The 25,994-nt window shown below is 34.1% G+C and overlaps 1 protein-coding gene and 1 non-coding gene across 2 annotated transcripts in view; both read right to left on the reverse strand.

The window, feature by feature from the left end:
- The window catches only part of LOC140744056 (sodium-independent sulfate anion transporter), a 42,466-nt gene extending 18,667 nt beyond the window's left edge, over positions 1 to 23,799 (reverse strand). Inside the window, exon 1 of the mRNA XM_073075510.1 lies at positions 23,185 to 23,799. Coding sequence (XP_072931611.1) covers positions 23,185 to 23,614 — 430 coding nt within the window. The 5' untranslated portion in view covers positions 23,615 to 23,799. The remainder of the gene's footprint in view (positions 1 to 23,184) is intronic.
- A 1,335-nt stretch (positions 23,800 to 25,134) lies between these two features.
- On the reverse strand, positions 25,135 to 25,207 carry TRNAK-UUU (transfer RNA lysine (anticodon UUU)). The gene has a single exon. It is a non-coding gene; the product is annotated as a tRNA-Lys (tRNA).
- Positions 25,208 to 25,994: the final 787 nt, after the last annotated feature.

A 25,994-nucleotide genomic window follows, 5' to 3' on the forward strand; every position in this document is an offset into this window, starting at 1 on the left:
ATGAAAACAACAAGTTAGCACTTCTGCAATATCCGTGCACCATCAAGGTGTTTATAAATAAACAAAAAATATTTGTTGTTGGACAGATAAGCAATTTGTCATTCTTAATGTATGCTCTGAAGTTTACAAACAATGTATATCTAAGAGGAAGGAAGATGAGCCACCCAGCAGACGGAGGTAAACAACCTCGTCCTAACAATAAGCTATTTTGTAATTCGTAATACAATGAAGTTTAAAATCGGAAAAGTTACACATTGCGACGTGTTCTCAGCATTTCTTTGCTTTGATTGCACGTGAGATAGTGTTACATGTCATACGTGAGATACTCGCATTATTCACACATGACTCAGATGTGAGATTGCTATGAGAAGAGCTCAGTCAATATATTAAATAGAAAATATGGTCCGCAAAATTGAACACTAAAAGTTTTTGGATGGGTGGTTTCAGACACAGGGCAGTGGATTTAAATGAAGGCAGACTTATAAAATCTTCATGGCATCTTTTCACTAACTTAAATAGGTATTATATTTTTTTAATTATATCCATTCATCCATCTCAATCTATCCCTATGGAAAACAATTGCTGCTATTTTGGAAGAAGTTAAAAGCCACAAAACTCCCTTTTTGATTACGATTATGATTATCACGGCCAGTTGCTTAAAGATTTCGAGGTAGTTGAGCCTCTAAACCCTCCCCCTGGCTCGCCATGTTTAATTTTCAGTTGATTTAAACAGTTACCAAAACCATATTTGACAAGTGTAGCTCAATGCGCAAATACTCATCATTTTGTTTTCAAGAAAAATGTGTGTCAATTTACTGCAAAACAGGAAAAAACTTGGTAGATAGTTTTGAAGTTAAATATTTTTCTAAACAAAAACTAATCTATCAATAATCCAATTGTAAATCAAGTTTGTGATAAAATTATATTAAAATATTTATTAACAATGCACATCTAATGCACAGTACTGACAGGTATCAATGTCAGTACTTTGAAGTAGACCACGATTTTCAAATATTTCCTGTACCATACTGCCTATATGAATATTTATGGCCATTTAAAAGGCAGTCCAAGCGCATGATAATAAAAACGTTTCAAGTACTATTAAAGGCACATACCTTATTTAAAAATAAATGAAATAGTTTTGAGACAAATAGACAATAAAACTCTTTTGGGTTCCTTTTAAAAGGTCTTACGTAAATTTTGGAAAAATAATTACTGATATCAAATATACTTAGTTATTTTAATAATTCTGTCATCCTTATAAATATTTAACATAAATTCTACTATCCTTACAATATTACTATCTCATAAAATACCAATGGATTCACTGAAGACCATTGTTTAGAAGTAACAGACTCGGATGAAAGTACTTGTACCTACTACCTGTTAGTAGTAACTTCTCAAATTTCGCAATGTTGACAAACATGAAATGGATCGGTTGTGCACAGATGTTCCAACATTGACGTCAAATTGTGGCAACACGTACTCGTACGTATTGTGTGATGGAATAATTAACCACACATTGTATAGTTTCATCGTATTTAGATTTCAATTTAATAAGCTCTTTGGCGTTCAATGTATAATTGCGGAAGCCATTTGAGGCGGTTGTATGACGGTTTGATTGGTAATACGCTGCTATGTTCTGGTTTGAAGGGTGGCATAAGGTAGAGAAACTTATGTGAAATTATATGAGGAATCCCCAATTAAGTTCTCAGGATAGGCGACATATTTTTATGTGAAGTCAGTAAAGAATCCAATCTCATCTGGGATTAATTACATCTGAAATGCACTTGTAGTTTATTATAAGTTTCGGTTTTGATTAAAACTGCCGGCTCTAATTAATTTGAATGACTATTAACTCATTATTATTATACCACAGGAAATGTGTATAAAAACATCGTCTATAATTATTAATTAAAACAATTTTTTGTGACAAACACTGGCAGTTGGCCTTGAAAGGACGACGCAATGTTAACAACAATTACATCAGAAGATATTGCAGTTACACCTTATGAACCTTTAACCCTGTGTCTCATTACATAAGGTCTAGATCACGTGGCTTGTGTAATGACATTGAAACATTAGCTACAGGGGGCCTACCACCATCTTTTAAAAACCATCATAGATCAGGCAAGTTTTATTTCAATATTGCAACAACATTATTTTGTTTCGTACCACGACCTCCTTAAAACATTTTGTTTTATTCCTGCCGAATGATGTGAAAAAATGAGATCCATTGTATAAAACCAACAGAAATTGTCATATTTTGCTAAAAAAATAATTTTACTGCAAAAAAAGAATGAATGAATGAATTCTAATATTATAAAAACAATTTTACTTTAAGGAGGTCGTAGTACGAAATTTCAACGTATGATTAAAATAATATTGTTTGAAGAGATGGTAGTAAGACTCCAGGACACTGAAAGGATTGTTCCACCGCAAGCGCTCCCCTTGACCCCAGTTTTAGTCAAAGCGGGTCAGCTTGCTCGTGACCGACCCTGCCCCCGTATAGTTTATGTGCTCCAGGATATTTATACGATCGATAGTTCCATTGTGAACAATTGCATGGATGCATGTGAAAGTTATGAGTCAATTATTATATTTTCTTTTCAAAGCCGTCAATGGTATTTGATTTTGGCTCTTCTGCTGTTTTGACTATTTATATTGTTATAGTGCATAAAATACTTAAATTGTGCAAAGTTTAATTTTTTTTTGACAAAAATATTTATCATTTTCTTGACGTCTCTGGAGTAGTATATGGTATAATGGTATATTTCTACCGATTATTTACCGGATTTTTCTAAATTCTTAAACGGTTTATATATACTGTATAAGTACATACTCTGGCTCAGTTCACCTTTTTCCACTGAAGGATGTACTGTGAGGATCTGTACGTGTGTTCGTTACTTCTAGACCATATCTGATATATCATAATAACCGTCAGATTGCCTTCACACATAAATAGTTATCAATAGACAATTTCGATAGCAAGAGGGCCACACGGAACATACTGTAAACAATATCTAGTTGTTATTATCGTAACTGAAACAATAGGCTAACTACTAACTATTTATATTTTGTTTATCATATAAGGAATCTTCGTCACGTTTGTCAGATCATAAAAGTGCTGAGTAATGTTGATGACGGTAGTTTATTATTTAAACATTAGTTGTTATTGTATCTATTTATTAGGGCGTGAAATTTTACGGTTTTCTTTATGTTATAGTTGTAAATGAGGAAACAGTCATCCTGAAGGAAGTGTTTCGGCCAAACAGAATTGAAGTCTTACTTGAGGTTAACGATGCGTTACTACAGATGAGGATACAGTTAAGAGTGTGAGAATGCCAAGTGCAAAGGGAAAACTCATACCACACACATATCAAAACTCTCAAGTCAGTATAATGTATCGTACAGAATAGGCATGGTATCAGCAAAATGGAACCACAAAAGGCATTATCATAAGGCCCACTCATGAAAACTTAAAAAAATATATCGAACACATCCAAAGTTCCTTGATCGTTAAAAGAAGTGATAACAGTCTTTACTTGATGAATAATGACTGCAAGTGGAGTTCACTACCTACTTTGGTGGACGCATCACCGCGAAATTAAAAAATCTTACTACATCAAGATTGATAAGATTATCAATACGTTAAATAAGTGCTTAAATCAACGTGTATATAGTACGAGTATATAGCATAAATAATTTTAACTTTAAGAAAAATGTCTTTGAACTTTAAATATAAAGTGAAAGAGGTTTTTCCTGTAAAACACATAATGTATCTACAATAGGTATCGAAGTTCGCGTCAAAACAGACTAATTCCGTTCGAGGTTGCTACATCGTAGATTCGTAGGAGGTCGTAAATAGCTGTAATAACTACGATGTGGCTACTCACTGTATTTATGCTTTCGGGGAGTGTTCCATAATCATACTTCATTATACGTCATGTACCTACTTGGTACGTTATTAGGTGGTAGAATATGAGATACGACTTGAAATCGTTGGAGCATAATAAACATTTGTCTTTCGGTCCTTTCACACCGACATTATTTAGCAGTAGCACATCCTAGGGGGATAAACTCAGCTTAAAAAACGTGGTGGTTCGAGGATCGAATACCAGACACGCACAATGCACATCTGTCTTTAAAATTTCTAATCTTAATAGCTATAATTTTCCTGGCTTTTGTGGACGCCTTTTAATTCATTTTCATCACCGTCGTAGTTGTTTTCAGGAAAACTCCTATGTAAGTTATGAGGTGATAAACAGCACAGAAACTATATAGAGTTAACAGTTATAAATAGAGTTTTAAGCATAAAGTTCTATCAAGTTAACTATTAAGATACATTATTAATTATATATTGCTAGGACTCTGATGAAAATTTTATCTTAGAGAGATATATATTTAACTTACCTATTTTATTTTAATTTATCTATACGATGCGAAAATTCATTCTCACACTTTATCACACGTTTTCAATTATAGTTATCTTATATAATACTTTTTACTTACGTACTGTATTTCCTAAGGAAAGCGTTTTTTTCTGTAAGTAATGTAATGTGTAAAAGTAAGTATATCAAAGAAGAATAGCTAGTAGCTACACAAATATCACAACTTCGACTAGACGTCTCAATTCATACGAATTTCCGCCAGAAACCGCTACAATTGTCTGGCAAGCTTTGTTAAGAGGAATGCAACAGCGACAGTCGGCAAAAAAAAGATCGAAAGTAGTCTCTGAAAATGTTTCTCGTCGTATGCTAAGGAGAGATTTCGGAATGCACATACTCGTACTTCTAAATTGATAAAAGCGAAAATTTTCCTCATAATTAAAGATTTTGTCTCATTTTGCCTGTGTTAGGTTCCGGATCCCCTGACACACACCCCCCTCCTCCATGATCAAAGTCAATCACGTGTTGACGCACGTTAACTTAATACTTAAATACGCATGGATGGTTACTAAACTGCTTTATTGTGAAAAGTGATCCATTTCACCTAAACAAAGTGTTCTTGACGTACGGTGTCGCCAAATTAACTCGTTGCCTTTGTTTTAATTATCATTTTAATAATAATAAAACACTTGAACCAACATTTCAAAGTGATGGATTCCTTTAGAAACATTTCACTGATCACAATTTGTGTAAATATATGTAGTATAGTGGAAATGTTTTAGTAATTGTGTTATTTAACTTGTAACTAAATAGTAAATAGGTACCTATTCAATTTTGTTTATGGGTTTAGGGCGGTTAATAAGCGTGCAGTCAGTTATTAACGAAACTAATAGCTTGGACGGATTGGTTTAACAGAAACGATAATTATGTATTTTTAAACGATAATTACGTGCTTCGAAAGGCTGCGGCTATTCTAATTGTGAAAGCGGTGTTAAGGACTTCTGTGTTCTGGTTTGAAAAAAGTGTAAGATAGATTTAGTTCCATCTCAATAAGTCTTCAGTGGTCGGTTTCAGTACTTCTTATATATACGGATATATATTACTTGATACCAACCCATTACAAAATACAATTTATTTTGATTATGATACAAACCCCACTGCATATGGGCTGAGTCGCACTTGGCCGATTTGTATTTTTTACTGTCGTCAATTTTATACATGTCGCTTAGGACAATTGAATAAATGTTTTTTTTTATATAAACGTCTGACATTTAGTTTATGAATGTCGCTTAAGTTTAATGTTTGTCATGGCATTTAAAACGATGTTTTACTGGGTAACCATCGTAAATATTAGATTTCAACAACTTAAACGTAATTTCTAGAGAATGTCTTCACTTTTTGGTGTGGTACTTAATATTTTACGATTCAATTTAAAGCTATAATCAATACGTTTTTTCGAGTGTGTAAATCCTTTAGAGTACTGTCACTTGCCTGAATTTATAGAGTAGCTTATTAGGGAAAACATAGGAGGCGACTAAATCCTAGTTCCTAAAACTTTACAAAATACCTATAGTTTTAAATTTGAAATGTCTCGTGGCTATTTAAAAATGTATATTAATATGTGAGAAATATGAAACTTAACTGATACTTAAAAAAATCTAATTCCAATCACATTAAATTAAATAGATTCCGATGGAACTTTTTATGAACACCGACTAGCCGGAATTTCCGAACGCTAGACTATGCAGAAAAATCGTCATAAGAAACTGCAGATATTAGTTAATTATTATTATTTTTCATCTTCAATTATACTTAAGTTTAAGTACTTACTTATATCGATGATTTTTGATTGAGGTTCTACAGTTACGTTACATCATGCGTGACTATCAATAATGTAGTAATTTACACTGTAATAAGCTTTATTACACAGATTTAGTTTTACAAAATTGATTAAAATATTTCTGGTATTTCAAGTATTCTTGTATAGTCCCAAGCACGGCGCTTATTAGTTGATTATAATTACGAAAATTATCACACAAGTATGTTTTAATAACTATTAAGATAGGATTCCCCGTATTACACAAGGTGTAGTTTTTGTATCGTTTCTTGTTCAACTTCAGAGCACTGTTGGTTGAATATATTATGTTTTTGTGCATATGTTGTAAGAACTAAGTAGTCTTTGCCTGCGACTTCGTTTAAGCAAACTATAATGTTATGGGTCAGTCCAGATAGTTTGGGTGACTATATTTTTGTATTAAATTGGCGGAGCAAACTTGCAGCAAGCACTCTACATAACAATAGTGGTATATTTATATCGCACATGTCAAAATCGTATTATCGTTGCAGTGTACCTTCAAGATATTGTATAGAAAAGCTTGGGGCCTAACTCTGAAAAATCTTGGTTAAAGTTAAAAAAATGTTGGCTACGGACACTAATAAATTTCAAATCAGATTGTTCTGCTTACAGTTATCGCAGATGCCTTCCTACCCCTGAGGACTAAGTTGGAACACCTCATGTAAGAATATTTGTCTTATCTACTAACCATTTCAGACTTTACCGTAAGATTTACGTTACGGCTGCATAATATGTATAAATTATTAATAAATGCCATTATTAATAATCAAACTATCTAATTCTTGTGTACCAAAGATCAAAATTTGTCAACATAGAATCCATCGTGGGATTTACTGCAGAGATACCGCTATCAGTGTATGTATACGACATAATAATAGTGTATGTGTTAAACATTGATTGCAAAGTAGTAATGTCAAGTTTTTTATCAGAACTACATTAGTTCAATGTCATGCTTATCCAAACTATTCTATGGAGCTCTGTAGTTGTTCCTTCGTTCCGCACTGAAGGAGACAGACCACATACTTGTACATATGAGTCACTGTTTAACGAACACAATATATATTGTATTAAACATAGTTCATGAAAACTTAGATCTCATAATTATTATTAGGTAAATAATTACATTTTAGAATATTTTGTAATCACCAAAAACAACTCTACAAACACCCTTGGCAGTTTTTAGTGTATCTTCACACTTATTTCTGTTATTGTCAATCCATTACTGTCCCACTTCTATCACGGCTTTCGTCGCTGAGTTGGCATAATACAACGGGTAGACAAGGTGCAGATTAGTAGACTTCTAACGTTTTATGCTTTTTCATCAAATAGCAAGAAGCTGCTATCGAAGGTGGTAGAACCCTTCGCCTGTTTGACTGCAGAGGCATCGCCGCGACACCTATTTCTGTCTCATAACAGCAGTGTTAAATGCTGCTGCTATGAAGGTTGTGGTAAGGGAGACTTACTTATCCGAGGCGTTCCAATTTATTCCCAAGGGGTCGCAACGGTGTCCATGAGCTGTAGTAGCCTCTAACCATCTGGTAGACTGCATTCTTGTTACTTCTTTGTTATAAAAAGGCTGTAAAATCTTTAATTTTAATGTGTCCCACGTACAAGGAACTCCCCACTAGCATGGAAATGGGTATTTAATTGATTAACACATGGCCTGCTTTAGGTAAGTGATTTGCATAGCGAAAGTACGTTCGCAGTATTCCGTCTTATGAGCGACATTAGGGTTGTACAAAACCGCAAATCTACTTAAAATATAATTTTTAATTATAGAAAAAAATATTTAATTTAAACTATTCGTGTTATTTAATAATAGAACGATAAAAACATTATAAATTTTAATTGTATTAAAATAAGACGGAAATGTAAATTTGTTAAAATAATTATCTTGGACTAAATTAATTTATGCAAAAACATATTATATATTTTTTATTCAATATGTACACACCCTTGGACTTCAACACGTTATTATTATTTGAATCTTTGGAAATTTCCGTAATAACTGTAAATTAAAATCAAAATATTCTACTCAAAGTAGATTCTAACATGAATATAAATACATAAAAGTGTCAACCCTATCCGTCATGGACAATTAGAGAAAACCTAAGATAAGTGTGTAGGACAGCTTTCTACGGCACAGTTTTACATAGACTCGTCCAGAGAAGGTAAATGCTTCTACTATAATAATGTCTCACTGTTCTGCAGAATTTCGCAAGATCGCACATTGATTTGTTACCCGCTTCAAATAAGACTGAGGTCCTATCTTAAGGACAGTTATATTGATTGGTGTCATTTATCAAATAGGTGAGCGAGCGATAGTTGCATTTCTAGAAATATGAATAGATTTCATAGAAATGCAACCATCTGTAGTAGAACCTGTAATAGAAATTCTATTTGCCCTAACCTTGATTTCTACAATAGTTAACACATGTATGTATGTATATGTATATAAAAAATATCATACACGTTTAAGTACATTATTAAATTTCAAATTGGCACAACAAATGTATAAAGATTGTTTTCGCTACGCTATTAGAACATCATTTTACGATTCTTAAGCAGCTTACTATTTAGAGCCAGTGACATTCAAAAACGAGTAATTACTCAATCGCAAAACCGAGCATAATGTAAGGCGAGGCAAAACAATGGATTCCTGTCGGTCCTCGCGGGATCAGCCGTGACCGTGACGTCACGCCGCGTGACTTCAAGCCTGCATGTGACTTACGGCTGAGTGTTATGTGTGATTGTCGAAGTGAAAGTGAGGCGTTCGAAAAAGTGTGATGACATCTGCGAAGACGCGTCTAGATAGGCAAGAGTTATAAACACTGAAGAGTATAGGGTCTGCACACTACGATACATTTATATGAGTATCTATTCACGCTCGATAAAAAGTTACTTCTACGAATATGATTTGAAAAATCATATTCATTTTTGTGACTTTATTGTTTGCATCAGAAAATGGAAAGAAATTCTACCAAATAAGTATCTTTTTTATAAAATAAAAGAGAAGTTAATTCTTAATAAAATAATAAAATATGATATTAGCAAAGTATGATGTGTGAAAAAAAAAAGCAGTGATAGCCTAGTAAAAACAGCAGTGATAGCCTAGTGGTTAAGAAACGCGGCCTCTCGATCGAGAGGTCCGAGGTTCAAATCCCAGGCACGCACCTCTGATTTTCAAATTTATGTGCGTATTAGAAATTAATTATCACTTGCTTAAACGGTGAAGGAAAACATCGTGAGGAAACCTGCATACCTGAGAGATTTATAAAAAAAAATCGTAAAGGTTTGTGAAGTCTACCAATACGCACTTGGCCAGCGCGGTGGACTATGGCCTAATCCTTCTCATTCTGAGAGGAGACCTGTGCCCAGCAGTGGGACAGTAATGGGTTGATGATGATGATATTTTCAAATTTGGTAATGGTACTCACGGTTATTGTTGTATATGCTGAAATAGAAAAGTCATTGGCCAAAACATATGACAAAAAGAGATGTGCTAATGCACAGTACAATCGTCACCCTAATAGCAATGTGATAGTCGCAGTTGCATGGGTGTTCATATATCTTGTACATCGGTATGTACGATATATTTTGCGCGGCAAAGTGATTGCGCATTCGCGCTCTATTATGCTATTTAGGCAGGGTACAAAACAATAGGTATTCATCTTTTGTGCCGACCTAGAAAAGGAAAGTACTTCTCGCCGTGAGTGTCGAAAGTGGAGAAATATATTTTAACATTTTTTATCCATTACTTATCTGTATTTTTATCCTACAGGAGAGGGTAATGGCTCATTCCTTGGTATGGCCTCCAGCCCAAACGACGATTTTACCATATTATGAAGTGTCGTTTGATTCGTCTAAATTCTGGGAGTGAAATAAGCTACATTTTACACGTGTACATGTCCTTGCTTGAAGGGATTTCCACGAAAACTTTTCATGGATTAAGATAGATTTATTCAAAAAAATGATATTGGATAATATCACCAAGCAATACTGCCATAATTCAGAACGTGTTATCGATTTGAAAATTGTTTACAATAGATTCTATATGTGTATATTTTTCTAAATGCGGACGACCTTACGAATTCCTCTAGCATATGGTTCCATTCCAGCGATATGTATTTTTGGTTATTGTTATCAACGTAAGAAACTTTAAAGCCGGTTATATTTGAAGATTATTTATCTTGTCCGAAAAGTTTCGAGTGAAACTTATTAGTTTCGTTCGAAACTTTTATAGTAAGCCCATTTCCACTCTTTTCATATATTTAGACTATGAAATAGTCCTTAGAAAAACACTTGTTTGATGTCTTCTTGTCGTGCCTTTTGACAAGACAGTTTTAATATTTTTGCACACTTTGGTGTTCTTTAAATTTTGACCTAGTGTACCCAGATGATAAAGAATACTTTTAGAAAACTAAATATAAATATTTAGCTCTAGATTTATCTTTAGAACTTAGACAAATAAAATCGCACTAAGGCACTTCTTTCTATCTTTTGTATTAATAAATCTCTTCATAATAGTAAGATATGGATTAAGATCCACAGGGAGAGAGGGAATTCTGCTGTTGCAGCTACCATACACTATGGTAAAGTTATCCATGTATTAAAATGAAACCAACGGATATACCTATTAATTACTTAAGTAAAACCTTAAAACTTTCGTAGGTGCCCACTTTTTTAAACACCAATTTAAGGTCAGCAATTCCTTACTCAAAGGTTAATATTACATTTCATAGCACAAAAAGTCGTGTTTCCACTTACTAAGGATATCTAGTTGATCACTAATTGGCCTTTGAGAGACCGCATTCTCAATCCTGGCTATTGCAAATACAATAAGGTCTTGTAAGGCCTTATGCCTAAATCTATAGTAAAAAATGTCAAGTTTATTTGTGTATAAATATTAAGAAGACATATTTTCGCGGAGCTTTGAAAATCTTACGTATTGTTTACTCCTTGCTTCCTTCGTTGTAAAACTGTGTACTCATGTAATTAACTTTTTTCTTCTTGTGATAAGTAAGTTTCGTAAGAATGTCATCAGAAGAATAGTGATATGACAGAACTAAAGTTATACCTTTTCTGCTTGTGTATTGTTCTTTTACTATTCGAGATTTTGCTTTGTGGGGGAATCTATTAATTTATTGTTAGATCATCGTTCATCGTGATCATGATTTTTGATAAATAACTAAAGCAAGGGCAACGTCGCGTTACGAGTGCTAGCTAGCAAGGTACAAGGAGATGTATGTATTCTGCTTATTTCCTTCCTAAGTCACCATAAATAGCTGAAACCCTTGATGCATATCTACACGTGTGGGTAATTGTGGCTCATTACCGTTATCGATGGGCCGCGAGACTTGCAGTGTCACGGAAACTAGGAAATTAACTTATCATTAATTAACAAATGTTTATGTAATGTAATAATGAAGCCTAAATTAACTTAGTTTTAAGAGCTTAAAGACAGTCAAATTATGACGAATTGAATCATAAATATATAGACTCTTCATTAGCGATCGTTATCGAAGCCTAGTGTAGGCTTCGATAACGTAAGTGTAGTGTAGGTAAGTGTAGGCTTGAGCTGATACCAATTATAAGTAACTCAATCAGTAATTAGTAATTCTCTTCTAAATATGCCTGGCGTTCTCTTCAGCCAACAATGTGAGTTGCATCATAAGTTATTACTGAAGGTCCACTGCTATACTTCTTCTATCGGAGCCTATTTATACGTAACCGCTATTATATAAAAACAATACAATACTTTTCTACAGGTGTTACGCAGTACCCAGTGTTAAGTAGATTTCAAAGGATTGCAAGGATTATGCATATAAATAGTCAAAGGTGATAATTTTAGCATTGTGGCGATAAGTCGTTGACAACAAAATTGAATGGTGTGGGGTTGGTCAAGGTTTTAATTATTTCAACTGACATTTATTGTGAAATAGTCACGTAACATAAAATCTATGAATAAAATAAATAGACCCGCGTGGCGGAGCGGTCACCAAGTCGGTCTGACGCGCAGAGGGTGCCGATCCCCGGCCAGACAGATATCTAAACGATAAATTTAGATTTCTGTTTCTGGGTCTGGGTGTTTGTGTATTTGTCTATGTGTGTGTCCATGGCAGCCACGACACAGGGAATCCTGTGGGGCCGTGAGTGTAGGAAGTGTATTATTTATGTATTACAAAATTAAGGAAATAATGTAATTTTTACTTTTTATTTTGTATTTTTCTGATCTACCTATAAAACAATTATTACAAAACTGTAGTTATATTACCAATATCAGAACGGATGAATAATTGGACTGAGCGCGTCAAGTGCTCCAGAATGACATGATAGTTGAATGTAATAGCTTCTACAATCATTCCATTTACTTCTCCTTCAATCTATCACTCTTGGATTCGCTCGTGACCAGAACAAACCGACGGAGGATCGAAGTCAACTAAGTACGTAACATAGTGTACGGCGTGGAGCAGCCACTGAGAGTTGGTTACATCTGGTTGGTTACGTGGGTAAATGTCCGCATCCTATGCGATGACATTCATCATAACGTTGAACTTGCGCGTTCCGGTGCACTTGGGACTGAGGTCGTCATTTTATTTTTAAACAGGAAATTTGAGCCCCTTCTCGTATTATATGACCAATTATTAGGCATGTCAGACTTGATGAATGATGCAAGGTGACTCTCTCTGTGATGTGGTTAGGTACATCTCTTCGTCTGCTACGAAGTTAAGTTCGATCGAGTGCAATCTAGATGATCGCTCTGGTTGAAGGGCACTTTAAAAGGTCCATGCTAAATACTAGAATTTTATGTTAGACGACTCTTGTGTTGGAGTCGTCAGACCATTGTCCAATCAGTTGGGTCATTAAATTAGTAGTATCTAGATAAATATAGAACTAAATCATGATCATGCTAGTGTATCTAGTACATAACTAGCTTCGTCGATCTGAAACATGACCATATAATTTCGTCCCAATAATGCTCAGAAGTGAAAAACTTTGTAAAACGTGCCACTAAGTACAATCTTTCACAGATACCGCTTACGGATATGGAAGCTGCATGTTCATTTTTATATCCGAAATATTGTTTAAAAATCTAACATTCAATATGAGTTTAAATTGACGAGAAATCAATTGACTTTTTCACCTACTATCTACTTCGCCCCAGATACATTTGTAAGTCGACACGACAAAAAGTGTTGTAAGAAAATACAGAAGGAAGACTCAGTCGAATGGCTGCCTTGAGAGCGCAATTAGTTAAATGATAAAAACCTAATTAGCCTTTCCAATCGGGCCCAGGAAGTGGACTCGCAAAAACTTTGACACAATTTTACAGATTTATAAACGAGAAATGTGATTGTTTGTTTGTTTGATCATCGTTACTTTTTTTGACGGCGCATTCTTTATGAACTAAAATACGGTTTGCTACTCGTAATATAGGTTCAATGGGGTCGAAATACTCGTAGAAAGTTTTTTTGTTCAACAATGGCAGTTTGTATACAGTTTATTGTAAATTAAAAATTAACTACTTACATATTAAAGTGTTTATCAATTGACGACCGTGGTTTTGGCTATTACATGATATTTTAAGTTTGTAACCCTGATTGTTTATAAGTTTGATGGTAAAATAAAAGTATTCCAAATGTGCTATATTATTCCGGAATTCACAGTATTGGCACTTAGAATTATTCGGCAATATTAAACTGTTGCCAAGATTACGAAACTATGTTCCTATGTACTGCTACTTTACGAAATTGAGTGTGTATGAGAACAGAGCAACTCGTTCTGTAATTTGACTTACCCAAGATAGCTTAATTTTCTTTTTCTTGTTTTTTTTTTAGATTTTAATTCTATGCGTCATTTCTTAATTCGTCAGTTTTATATAATCGCGTAATTGTATGAGAATAGCACTGGCTGCTCCCTCCACGAGATCCACAGTTTTATATCGCGAACTAAGAAGTTTGTTTGCCATCGTCACTTCGAAGGTATTGGCCATAATAAATGAGTAAATTTGAAGAAGACGTTGCGACCGTTTCCTGATTTTAACACTTTAGTCGACTCCTACAACTTTTAGAAAAGAGAGAGTATCATTATATTCGAGGCTAACGACTAATATAGTACCACACAGCACTGGCTATTGAACTGAAAGTATTTATCAGCTTTTAAGGAAAGATCGGAAGCTAGAACAATATGCGGATGTGGACAGTTACCTTGCGAATCTTCTAGAAGGAGCTGAAGGTTGGCCAGATGCTCCGGACGCGGGTCGAGCAATCGTAATTGGATACAGGAATGTGAGACATCCGTTCGTCCATATAGAAAGTTGCCGATGAACAAAAAAGTTCCCGTAAGGTTTTTTAAAATTAAAAAGTTTATTTGATAATAATAAACAATTAAGATAAAAAGCAAGAATTATTATTTAATAGCTTTTCTATTATTATTTAAGTATATTATAATTGAAGGAGTTATAGGATAATATAAACGAACTTGCAGGATTAATCACGATATATTACTTGGAATCTGTACACTACATTATACATACACTTGACAGACAGACTGATCAAATCAAAGAGTGACACATAGATATATTTAAAAGTAAATTAATTTACATTGAGTTTATATATACATCTTCAACAATAATACTTAACAATAACGTTTTTACATGCTTTATATTAGCTTCACTTGTATGTTTGTCAGTGAGTAACTCCGTTTTTCAGTAGAAAGAGATCAACATATATCCTTATGTATGAAAGAATGAAATAGAATACTTTTCTACTTTTTAGTTGATTTTACCATAAAAGCGTGATTTTAGTTTTTTGAACTATATTTATTAAGTTTGTAACCGTGGTCACTTACAACGCCAATATTGGCACGCTCTGCAGCTTAAACGGCTTGACGGACTTTAACACCCGAGGTGTCGTTGGAGTCGTCTAAATTTTGGGAGTGACGTATTTTTTTTCAACAATTTTCCAATCACTAATGTATAAGTACCGCGTGGTACCTCTCGGATTTAATGCTTTTATACTAGCTCGTTAATGAACAAGCCAAATATAATTTTTCGGACAGATAGATTCGTATCTATAACTATGATATGTACTAGTACTAAAAAGCTATAATTATAGTACCAAAAGTACGTATTTAATATTAGTATGTTTTATGCTATTGTCTAAAAATTGTAATTTATATGACAATAGTATAAAACATGACAGGCTAAAACGACACTCATTAACAATTACAAAAAATGATAAACCATCTTAAAATAATATTAATATAATATGCAAGATAATGATCGATTAGGTACAAATATTTTAATTAAGGCTGCACCTGACAGATTTCCATAACGAGGATTTCATCAGACTTCCTACAAAAAATGCGTAAACATAGATTCTGATCTTAATTAAAACATATTGTAATATTGTACACAATAATATGTTTAATTAAATTTATTTATATAAACATAATTAGTAATAAAATAATAGTTGCTGTAGAAAAATAAAGGTTTTCTAGTAGTTTACAACATATCTTAAGGTGAAATAAGCAAAGTTTTTAATAAAATATAAATAGTTTCCGCTGAATGTCGATCTGATACTTCGCGGTCAATACGCTTTCCATTTACCAGTTAATGTGGTTCGACATTTACACATTGTTAATAACCCGCCCTGGCCTTGTCACTGTCCGGTACTGAGGTTTCTTGCTGAATCAAAGAGGATTAGCGGAAATGTTAAAGAATAACAACATATATGTCGTCTACAACATTATCTAATAAAACCTATTTTTTTATTTTGACGAAAAAGAACTTTTAAAAACGTAAGCAGTACTATAGGTGCGAGACCGGCTGATGTGATTTTTTTACTCACTAAAACATACGTACCCTGAGCTATTAGCGTACCCGTGGTCCCGTTAAAGAGATGAGAGGAAGCTAACCTAACCTAACTTAAATTTGAACCTAAAAAGAACATCCAAATTATATATAAACACATAAATAACGTAGGTTTTGTAACAGAATAATATGTTTAAACGATTAAAAAGCAAATAAAGAAGTTAGCTTTGATAAAAATCGTTCACTTAATAAATTTTATTCCTATGTAGAGTCAATGATACTTCTTCAATACTTCTTGGTTTTAATAACGTTAAAACAGGAATTCTACCACTAGTAGAAATTAGTAAAATATTTATTAGTTAGTTGAGAAAAAGAAAAAACATGACGGCTATAATACTCCTTCCTGAATTTTTTGCCACAATTCCTTAATTTTTTACATTTTATATATTACTAGCTGACCCGGCAAACTTTGTACCGCCTCAAAATCTATTTATCAAATAGATTTCATATAAAAGATAGCTTATGTTACTCGTGGATAATGTAGCTTTCGAATGGTGAAAGAATTGTTATAATCGGTCCAGTAGTTTTTGAGCCTATTCATTACAATCAAACAAACAAACAAAGTTTTCCTCTTTATAATATTAGTATAGATTAGTGGGACAACATAGACCTAAGTTTCAAAAACAATTAATGATTAGCTTATTTTAATTCAGAAATTGTGTTATAGGTATACGAAAAATAAGTGATATACCGTCAAATATACTCGTATGTAGGTATGCATTTAAATAGCACCAGTAATTCTGACTCGCACTATAAGTACATATATTTACGTTCAAAAAAAGAGAGTGCACATACATTTGAATATCGGCATTCACAATTTCCCTTATTATTATTTGCGTGACAGCGCATGAGATAGGATCTGCGTTTCACTTGCTTGGGGCAACTTTGGCGTGTTTTGGGGACAAAAGACGTATGATATGCAAATTAACCTTTTGTTGACCATTCTAATGTCATTATATTGAACACAGATGTGATGCTATTCTTACATACCAAATGATGGACTTGAAAGGCGGTAGAATTGACTTGTCTTTGTCGGCTTTCGAGGATTAAGTGATAACATCTTTTAAACTGGTACGTAAATTTGGTGGCAGTCCTAGTCGTAGCTATATCATTGTTAAAGGGAGTGCCAAATACTTATATAATTATACCCAAGTCGGCAAAACATAAGTATTTCTGAGTGAATAGTGCTTGTAATTTGTCGACGAAAAACAAAGTCCTTCAGTTTAATGATTTTTCCTCTTCCCATAAATGCTAAGGGGTGAGGGTGGGTCTGGACCCATTATCCCTCCCCCTTCTATAAGCCCATCGAAGAGTGGTACGACTTGAATAGCATCGGTTCAATAGCACGTGGTTGAACAGGCATTGTATGTGTTGTATCGTAACAATACATGCTATTGTGATGTAAATCAAAAATAGACAATTCTTCAAAAACTGTGACTAAACTTTCCATATGGTAAGTCATTTTGCTACTGACATTGCAAATCTATATTATGTTGAAGAAAGAAAAAAAACGATAATTAAATGTGTATAAAATAATAATTTGACTGATTTATTAACTTTATCATACTATTAAGTTATGTATAGCTTATGCAATAACTATGTTATACTACCTTATATACTTATTAGGTAGGTACAATTACAATTATTGCTTGATTTAATATTATTATTCCATATTAAACATGGATGTTAAAGAGAACAATTAATTAAGTGTCACAAAGCAATGTAATGAAATCCCAAATTGTATGGTAGAGCATATAGGAGTAGCTAAGGGTGAGAGGTCAGTTGCAGTAAAAGTTATAAACAACATCGGGACAATTTGAACAACAAATAAAGGGAAGTACGGAAAACGCCTTGCGACACATTTCGAATTAGAACAAAGCAATGGTAAGTATAGTATCCAGAATAGTTTAATTAACAGTAATTATTACAAAAAAAAAAGACCCGACCGAAAAAAAAAATAACTGAAAAGAGAAGTTATGTAGCCTATGCCACTCCTACAATTTAGACAAATGTAACGACGCTTCACATATTAGAATTTGTCAAGCTGTTTGGAATGTAGGGCCTGCTAACGTTACCTACTCTATTTTATCTAGGCTTCAAAAATATTACCTCCGCAGTCGGGTAAAAATAAAGATAAACAATTAGAAGGTAGTATTTAAGGTCTTATATTTGATTATTCTTTCCTCACTTGTAAATATAAGGTTTGAAGTAACTCTTGATCAATCCGTGCCTGAAACAGAGTTAGTGTTTGGAAATATAAAACGAGTATTACGTGCTCTACGCGTATCTAATCGACGCGGCTATCGCAACTAACTCGCGACGACTCTACCGTCTTTAACAAGTAAGAAATTATTTAATCTATTAACAGATTGGTACTTAGTAGAAATATTTTGGTTGAGTAAATGATTACCATAACATAACATCGATTTCTATCACATAATTGTATTCATAATTGAAATTTGTCTCCTATGTTTTACTCATTAGTATCTTACTATGAAAATTGTGCTGTTTATTTGTGATATAATTTACTTTTAAGTAGGTACTCAGGCAAAAAGGGATTTTATTTTGGTAGTTAAACCTAGTGATAAAGCTGACGGGTTTCCTGGTGGAAAGCAGTCAAAATCGTCTACGGACATATTTTGTATCACCAATGGAGTAGAACTTGCTTGTTAAAAGAATTGGCCACAGATTCTCATGTATAGAGCAGTGACCAGCCGTCAAAAAAAAAAGGTTTACCTCTACTTTTTATATTGGAATTTCTAATTAAGTATACATTTATATTCGTTTTTCTAATCACATGCGGGATGTATTAAGTACATGTTAATATTTGCATACAGTGCGTAGGTAATTACTTTCAGTTTGCAAATCACTGACCTTGAGGTTATTAGTATTACATTAAACTATCTACTGTAACTAATATGACTACATATATGTCCCGTTTTTATCTCTCTGACCCGGTGTTCCGAAGAACAACTCTTATACGGAAAAATGTCTCTTGTTGTCAACAAAATTGCAAATTGGAGTACCTTTCAGAGACTATTACTTTTATTCGACATTTTTTCATCAATTAATTCTTTATGGGGATGCGCTAATTCAACTTACCATTGAAATTAATACTTCATATATTTTATAATATTTGGCAAAAAGCAAAGATGTCTCGATTTAAAGTAAAATCAAACTTGTAAATATACTTAATTGGGTTTAAAAATTTGAATATTTTTGTCCCAAATTATGCAATGTGTTCGCGAAATTGACCCGACCTTCTGTCATAATAGTTATTTTGAAACCAGTCTCATTAAAAAGTATCTGACATTTCGTATTGTAAGTGTAAAAAGTAATTATATTGGTAGATAAGTAGTCAGATTACGTTAATACAGCGCTAAACCTCCACTCCCAAGCCAGGGTTCGTATCCAAGGCGAATGGTTCATCGACATATATTTTAATGGCCATTTTTTTATAATATATGAGCAGACGAGCATGCAGTCCACCTGGTGTTAAACGGATACTGCCGCCCATGGACATTTGTATTCAACCCCAGATAGGATTAGATATTGAGGTCGGCCACAGATGCGCCGCTACCCCTAAGGACTAAGCTGGAACGCCTCGGAAAAGTACGAGTATGTCTCCCTTCAAACCAGAACACGGCAGCGTTTAATACTGGTGTTATGAGGCAGAAATAGGTCAGGAGGTGGTGCCGCCGGAATCGAACCTCAAAGGATTCTATCAGCTTCAAGTTAGGCCATATTATGTAGGATGTTTTAAACCGCCTGTAAGGCCTAAACAAGGACCGACGGTTTATATTAACGTGCCCTCCGAAGCACGGTAGCGCGCTTGATACTTATGCAAACTTATACAAATCGGAACTAGGCGCGTTAATTTTTTATGTTGAAGATATATACGGGTATTTTATCTTACCTTAGGAACATATTCCTATAAATAAGTTTAACAGTTACTCATGGGATAGAATAGCCTTGTCTAGTATCTTTGCAATGTTACAAGAAGGTTCTCGTGGCCAGTACTGGAATTGCTTAGATGGGATAATAAGTATGTATTGTCATTATTTCTCCTTCAAGGACTGTCGTCTGTCAGGATACTCATATTGCGTAATTTATGTGGATGATTTCATTGGAAATTCTCAAACTTATCTCGTCTCTCGTCCTCTTTTAGAAGAAAAAAATCTAGCGCCAGCAAAATTGTCACATACAATAATTATTTCAAGTCAACTGGCAACAGACGCTGCAATTTTATTATATTATTGTTTTGTATTAAATTTATTTTACTGTTATTGTTATGAAGCCAAGCCAAGCACTCTATATTAATTATTATTAGAATAAAATATGACGTGCTAGTGATCGTGCCCATGAGAACTTGGGGATAATAATGATATAAACCACTCATATATAGAAATCCAAAATTGTGTAAACTTTTCAAGTTAGTAGTAAGTTAAGTATTGTTTTTTTTAGTTTTGCGCTCATACATTTACATACGGAAGCTGAATTTTTAATATATCAAGATTTTCTCAGTCAACAAATGTAAATAAAAAAGTAACTTAAGCAAGTTTTTATGTATATTTATGTGAACAAATTAATATTTAGTCTTTTATCTTTGAGAAACAAGGACATTTGGTTTTGCTATAAGAGTAAGTACTTAAGATTACTTGACACTAATGTGGCCTATACCATTGATAGGCAGATGGAAAAGAATATATGAAAGATTGAATGATTACTGACGCAGTAGGCTATGAAGATCAGTTACTCGTAGACCGCGTACCCTTGCTTCGGTATCAACAAATTAGTTCCGCTTGATAAGAGGCAGGCGCTGCCCACGTGGAAGTAGTACTGCTACTGATACGTAAGCACTTTGCATGACTTCTGGATCTGATTATAATGAATATCTTTATAACTATACAGAATTTATTTCCCATAATCTGCTTGGCAGAGCGGTCGCGATACCGGTTCGACGCACAGAGGGTTCCGGGTTCGATCCCCGGCCAGATAGATATCTGAATAATGAATTTAAATATCAGTTGTCTTCTGAGTGTTTGTGTATTCGTCTTTGTGTCTGTCCATAGCATGCATAGCTCAGGGAATTTTATTTTATGGAATGAAATTAAATTCTTCTAAAATATATTTGACCGATTGAATTAAAAACTATATGAGTATATGTATCTTATTTTACTATGATATGGAGATCAGATGATTCACGTATTTTTTCAAATCCATCTTAATTAAACAGTAACTGTTTATTATGAGCTCACTCTTTTGGGTTTGTTCTACGACAATATTTTATCTGCTCATTTCACATATAGTAACGCGCCCCATTAATTATTTATCAATCTATCCAATGTTTTACTTATCAACAATCGATAATTGATCTTTGGTAGGAAAAAAAAACATTATTAAAACGCAAATGACTTAAAATATAATGCCAGAAAAGTTAATGGTATTAGGTATTTCATGGATTTCATACGAAGGGAAATCTATATGCCGCTTAGGAACAGCTGCTGAGCAAGTCAGGAGTACCTAAACCCAATAATAAAGTAAAATTAAAATATTTACGAGCGTAAACGGCAGCAAGTGGAATTGCGTCCGATGACTAATTTTCCTTCGTTACATCATAATCGATAATTAATTATGTATTTACATAATCTGGTATTGTAATAAGCACTTGTATAATTCGAACCGTTAATTATGATGGTTGTGAAAATAATTTAATTGTCGTCTATACATTCTTGAGCTATTTAATCAAATGTGAGATAGGAAAGTTTGTATTGAAATAGGTGTAATTGTTCTGTAACGTAAATATGTATGGAATGGTTACATTTATTGGAAATTATTTTTATCTCGCTTATCATACAATGAGAATATTTCGACTGGGGAGGTACCACCGTCACACCTATTTTTAGCTTGAAACAGTTCTTGCATTTGGGTGGCTGGGTGTTGCCAACTTATGTCGCCAGCGATAATTTTTAATAGGTGAAGCCTGGAGCATACTTCGGCATGCTGCTCCAATGCCGATTGGTGGAGTAAAGTTTTTTAATAGATTTTTTTTATTATGGAAGTACCAAATAAGCAAAACAGAATACAGCAGGACTATATTGCTGCTTCGTGCGTAATCACAGCAATGTGTTTTATTTTGCAGGGTGTGGTGATAGATACATGCATAAGGACGTTACTTAGTCCTTCAGGGTAGCAACCTGTGTCTTGCAGTGTGTGGTCGACCTCAGGTAAGACTGCAATCTTTCTAAAATTTCTCGTCTTCACACTACCTTTGTAAATTTTAAACACTTTCTAAGGGTTACTTGAAACTCCTTAGTTTATTAACATTTAAATTTAAATTCACGACAGAATTGGGTCATTATCATGTTTCTATGAGCGTGTAATAAATTACCATAAATTATTGTGTTTAAATTAATTATAAAGTATAATTTGAAAGGCCATTTATAGGGCCAATGAGGCGAAACAATGTACTTATACTAAAACGACTCTATATTGTAAAGCTATGGTGTGTAGAGGGGGTTTTATACCCTTAAATAGTCTTTATACTTTATGAATTACTTGTGTCTATGGGTATAGAATATGAAATATTTTCGAACTCATTTAAATCGCAACTTTATTAAATAGTATTTTATAATACTATGCAGTATGTACTTACTTCACTATACAAATAATACTGAGCGAAACCACATTTTACGCGCACTGTGCAATATAATAATTATATGTTACTATGTATGCATAATATCATAGTACAACTAATATTACAAAAATTTGAAAGGGAGCAGAGCCCTCTAGTGAAGCTTAGGGTTGAAAGGGCATTTACTGCACTCTACCTCTCCTAATTTGAAGTTTGATTCTCGTTACACATTTAAAAATTGATTTCCCCTTAAACACGAAATAAGCGGAGGGCACCGAGGGATAAATAACACCGGTTTAATACGGAGAGGGTTCTAGGTTCAATCCATGTTCAAGGATCATAATTTGATGAATGATTTTCTAGGTTCATGTCTGTGACGCTCACAAAAGACAACGTCAAAAATTATGAAAAAGAAATCGAGAGTTTAACATACTTGGGTAGGGCGAGCCGCAGGTCCCGCCGTGGCAGGCGTGGCAGGCCTCCCGGGCGTCCAGGCTGAGCGCGAGCGTGGGCGCCAGGCTCGGCCGCGGGCACAGCTTGCACCCGCCGTTGTACTTCTCGCACAGACACACGTTCCTGTCCAAGTTCTCCACCTTCAACTCATTCAGTCCGAACTTGTCATTGCGCTTCTCCAGCGAGGCGGCCAGCTTGCCGGGCTCCTGCAGGAACTCGCAGGGGTGCGGGCACACGTGGCACTTGCCCGCCTCCAGGTTCCTGTTGGACTCCGTGTTCACGTTGTCGTTCTCGTTGTCCGGGATGTGGTAGGCCCTCTCGTCCTTCTTGCTCTCGGTGCTGCCCAGGTACGAGGTGAGCGTCACCTCGGAGGACGAGCGGACCGTGTTGTTCAGCTTGTATTTCGTCATTCTCGTGTCTAGAATCGCGCTTTGAAGACGGAAGCGCGGGACATCTTATTGTAATCGCGGCTCGTAGATCACAGCACTGTTTGGTACGGATATTATTCGCGCATTAGTCACAATCGCGGAACGCAGGCGGAGTGGCCGGGTGCGCGCGGTCGAGTGAGGCTGCCGCGGCAGGTGCGAGCGATAGGGGGTAACGTGTTGGTAAACGGAGTTGAACTCGAGGGCTTGAACAATGGCTGTTGACGACAAAGCCGCGTCACGTCGTCACGTAATTCAACGGTAACGGCGGGTTCAAATAAGGGACGGTTTTTCGTAAATGCTGTCGTGTATGTCAGCATTATGAAAGTAAAATATTGGAAAATAAATTGATTTGTTAATCTATTGTTTTTGCATCATGGTTTACTGAAAAACTTTATTGGTATAACTTTGAGAATTTGTTTTAGATTATTTTTGTAATAACTCACCCCCAAAATAGAGATTGTAGCTCAGTGTGTCTGCTTAGCTACAGCATCCTAGCTTCGCTCTACAAATACAAACCAATTTCGGTAAAAAAATGATTTAAGCGGAATACCGCTTAAATCATTTTATATCTTTTATAATAATAAAAATCATTTCAAATCATTTTATATCCTTTTATAATAATAAAAAGATAATTTAAACGGGGTATTAATAATTATTTATACTAAAATATTACAGTATCAAATAGTATATTATCTCTCTAACACGAATGTAACAATCTTGAGTATATGAGGTCACGACCTCATTGTAATGTAATCAACTTATTAAAAAATATCGATATTAAAGGTTAAATGGAAGACCAACATAACTGTAATATTTTTAGTTCTGTTCAGTTCTATAAATTCGTATCATTTTTTTCAATTATTTCATTCACATTACTATTAAGTCTTAACATTTACTTTTACATTACATTAATATTCAACATTTACATTTACGTTAATTATATATTATATCTTATATATAAAATTATCGTGTCACAATGTTAGTTACCGTACTCCTCCGAAACGGCTTTAACGATTTTCACCAAATTTTATATGCATAGTCAAATTTATGTATTTATATATTGCAAATTTTATATGGTCTGAGAATCGCCTACTATATATTTTTCATACCCCAAAGTGATAGGGTTGTTCACCTTGAACAATTTTTTATTTCGTCTGCTGGGTCAGCTAGTAGGTAATTATATATTTCAGTTAAGTAAATTACTTTTAAGTTTGAACTTTATTAGGTATTCAATCCCACTATGCAAATAATAATATATAGGAGAAATTAAAGTGACTGTTTGTAATCTCTAAATAACTGTAAGTTTTTTGTTTCTACTTTTTGTATTCTATTTATTTGTTACATCAACAAATTGTCGGTTACAAATTAACATCCTAAAATTAAAAAAAAAAAAAACAAAATTATTTTAATATTTATTATTAAACAGAATTAATGTTGTTTTTGTTTAAGATAAATTTACTTTATAAAAAAGTATTTAAAAAAGCACACCGACCCGTCACAAACGCCCGAACAGGGACTTGAACCCTGGACCCTTGGATTAAAAGTCCAATGCTCTACCGACTGAGCTATCCGGGCTTCGATGAACAGGCTGAAAATTTTGTATACATTCGTTAAATATGTTACATTTTATTAAATGTTCTCAATGTTATAGTATATTTTCCATACGATATAAAAATAATATGGTCAAACACGATCGTAAATTAACATAATTGACACAAAATCATTTTCAACGGCGTTTCGTAGTGTGAATATGACGCGGGCATAAAATCAGCATATAAAAAATGTGTTTTTTTATTATGTCATTATTTTTCACATTTCTCAATAGATAATTTCTCAATGAATCATATTGACAGGCTAATTAATTTTTAAGAAAAATATGAAAAATGTTTTGACGTTATGAAAACTTATTAAGTTTTCTTGTGTCCTGAAAATTATGGGTATTACGTATAGGGTAAAAATATCCAGCAGTGGAATGATGGTTCATCACCATCATCATCAATCAAAAGCTGTTTTGATTAATGGTGATGGTGATATACAAGGAGTGATAGGCTAGTGGTTGAAACAGGACCTCTCGATCGGGATTCGATTCGGTTTTGGGGGTTTGAAGTTATGTCATCATCAACCCTTTATTGTCCCACTGCTGGGCGCGGCTCCTCTTAGGATGAGAAGGATTAGATCATAGTCCACCGCGCAGCCCAAGTGCGGATTGGCACACTTCACATACCTTTGAGTTTTATTTAATATATCTCTCAGGTATGCAGGGTTCCTCACGATGTTTTCCTTCACCGTTTAAGCAAGTGATAATTAATTTTTAGTACGCACATATATTTGAAAAATCGTGATGCGTGCCTTTGATTTGGAC

This window comes from Epargyreus clarus, unplaced genomic scaffold, assembly GCF_041222505.1.
Source record: "Epargyreus clarus isolate Ecla_fem2 unplaced genomic scaffold, WU_Ecla_fem_2.2 ptg000008l, whole genome shotgun sequence".
NCBI lineage: Eukaryota > Metazoa > Arthropoda > Insecta > Lepidoptera > Hesperiidae > Epargyreus > Epargyreus clarus.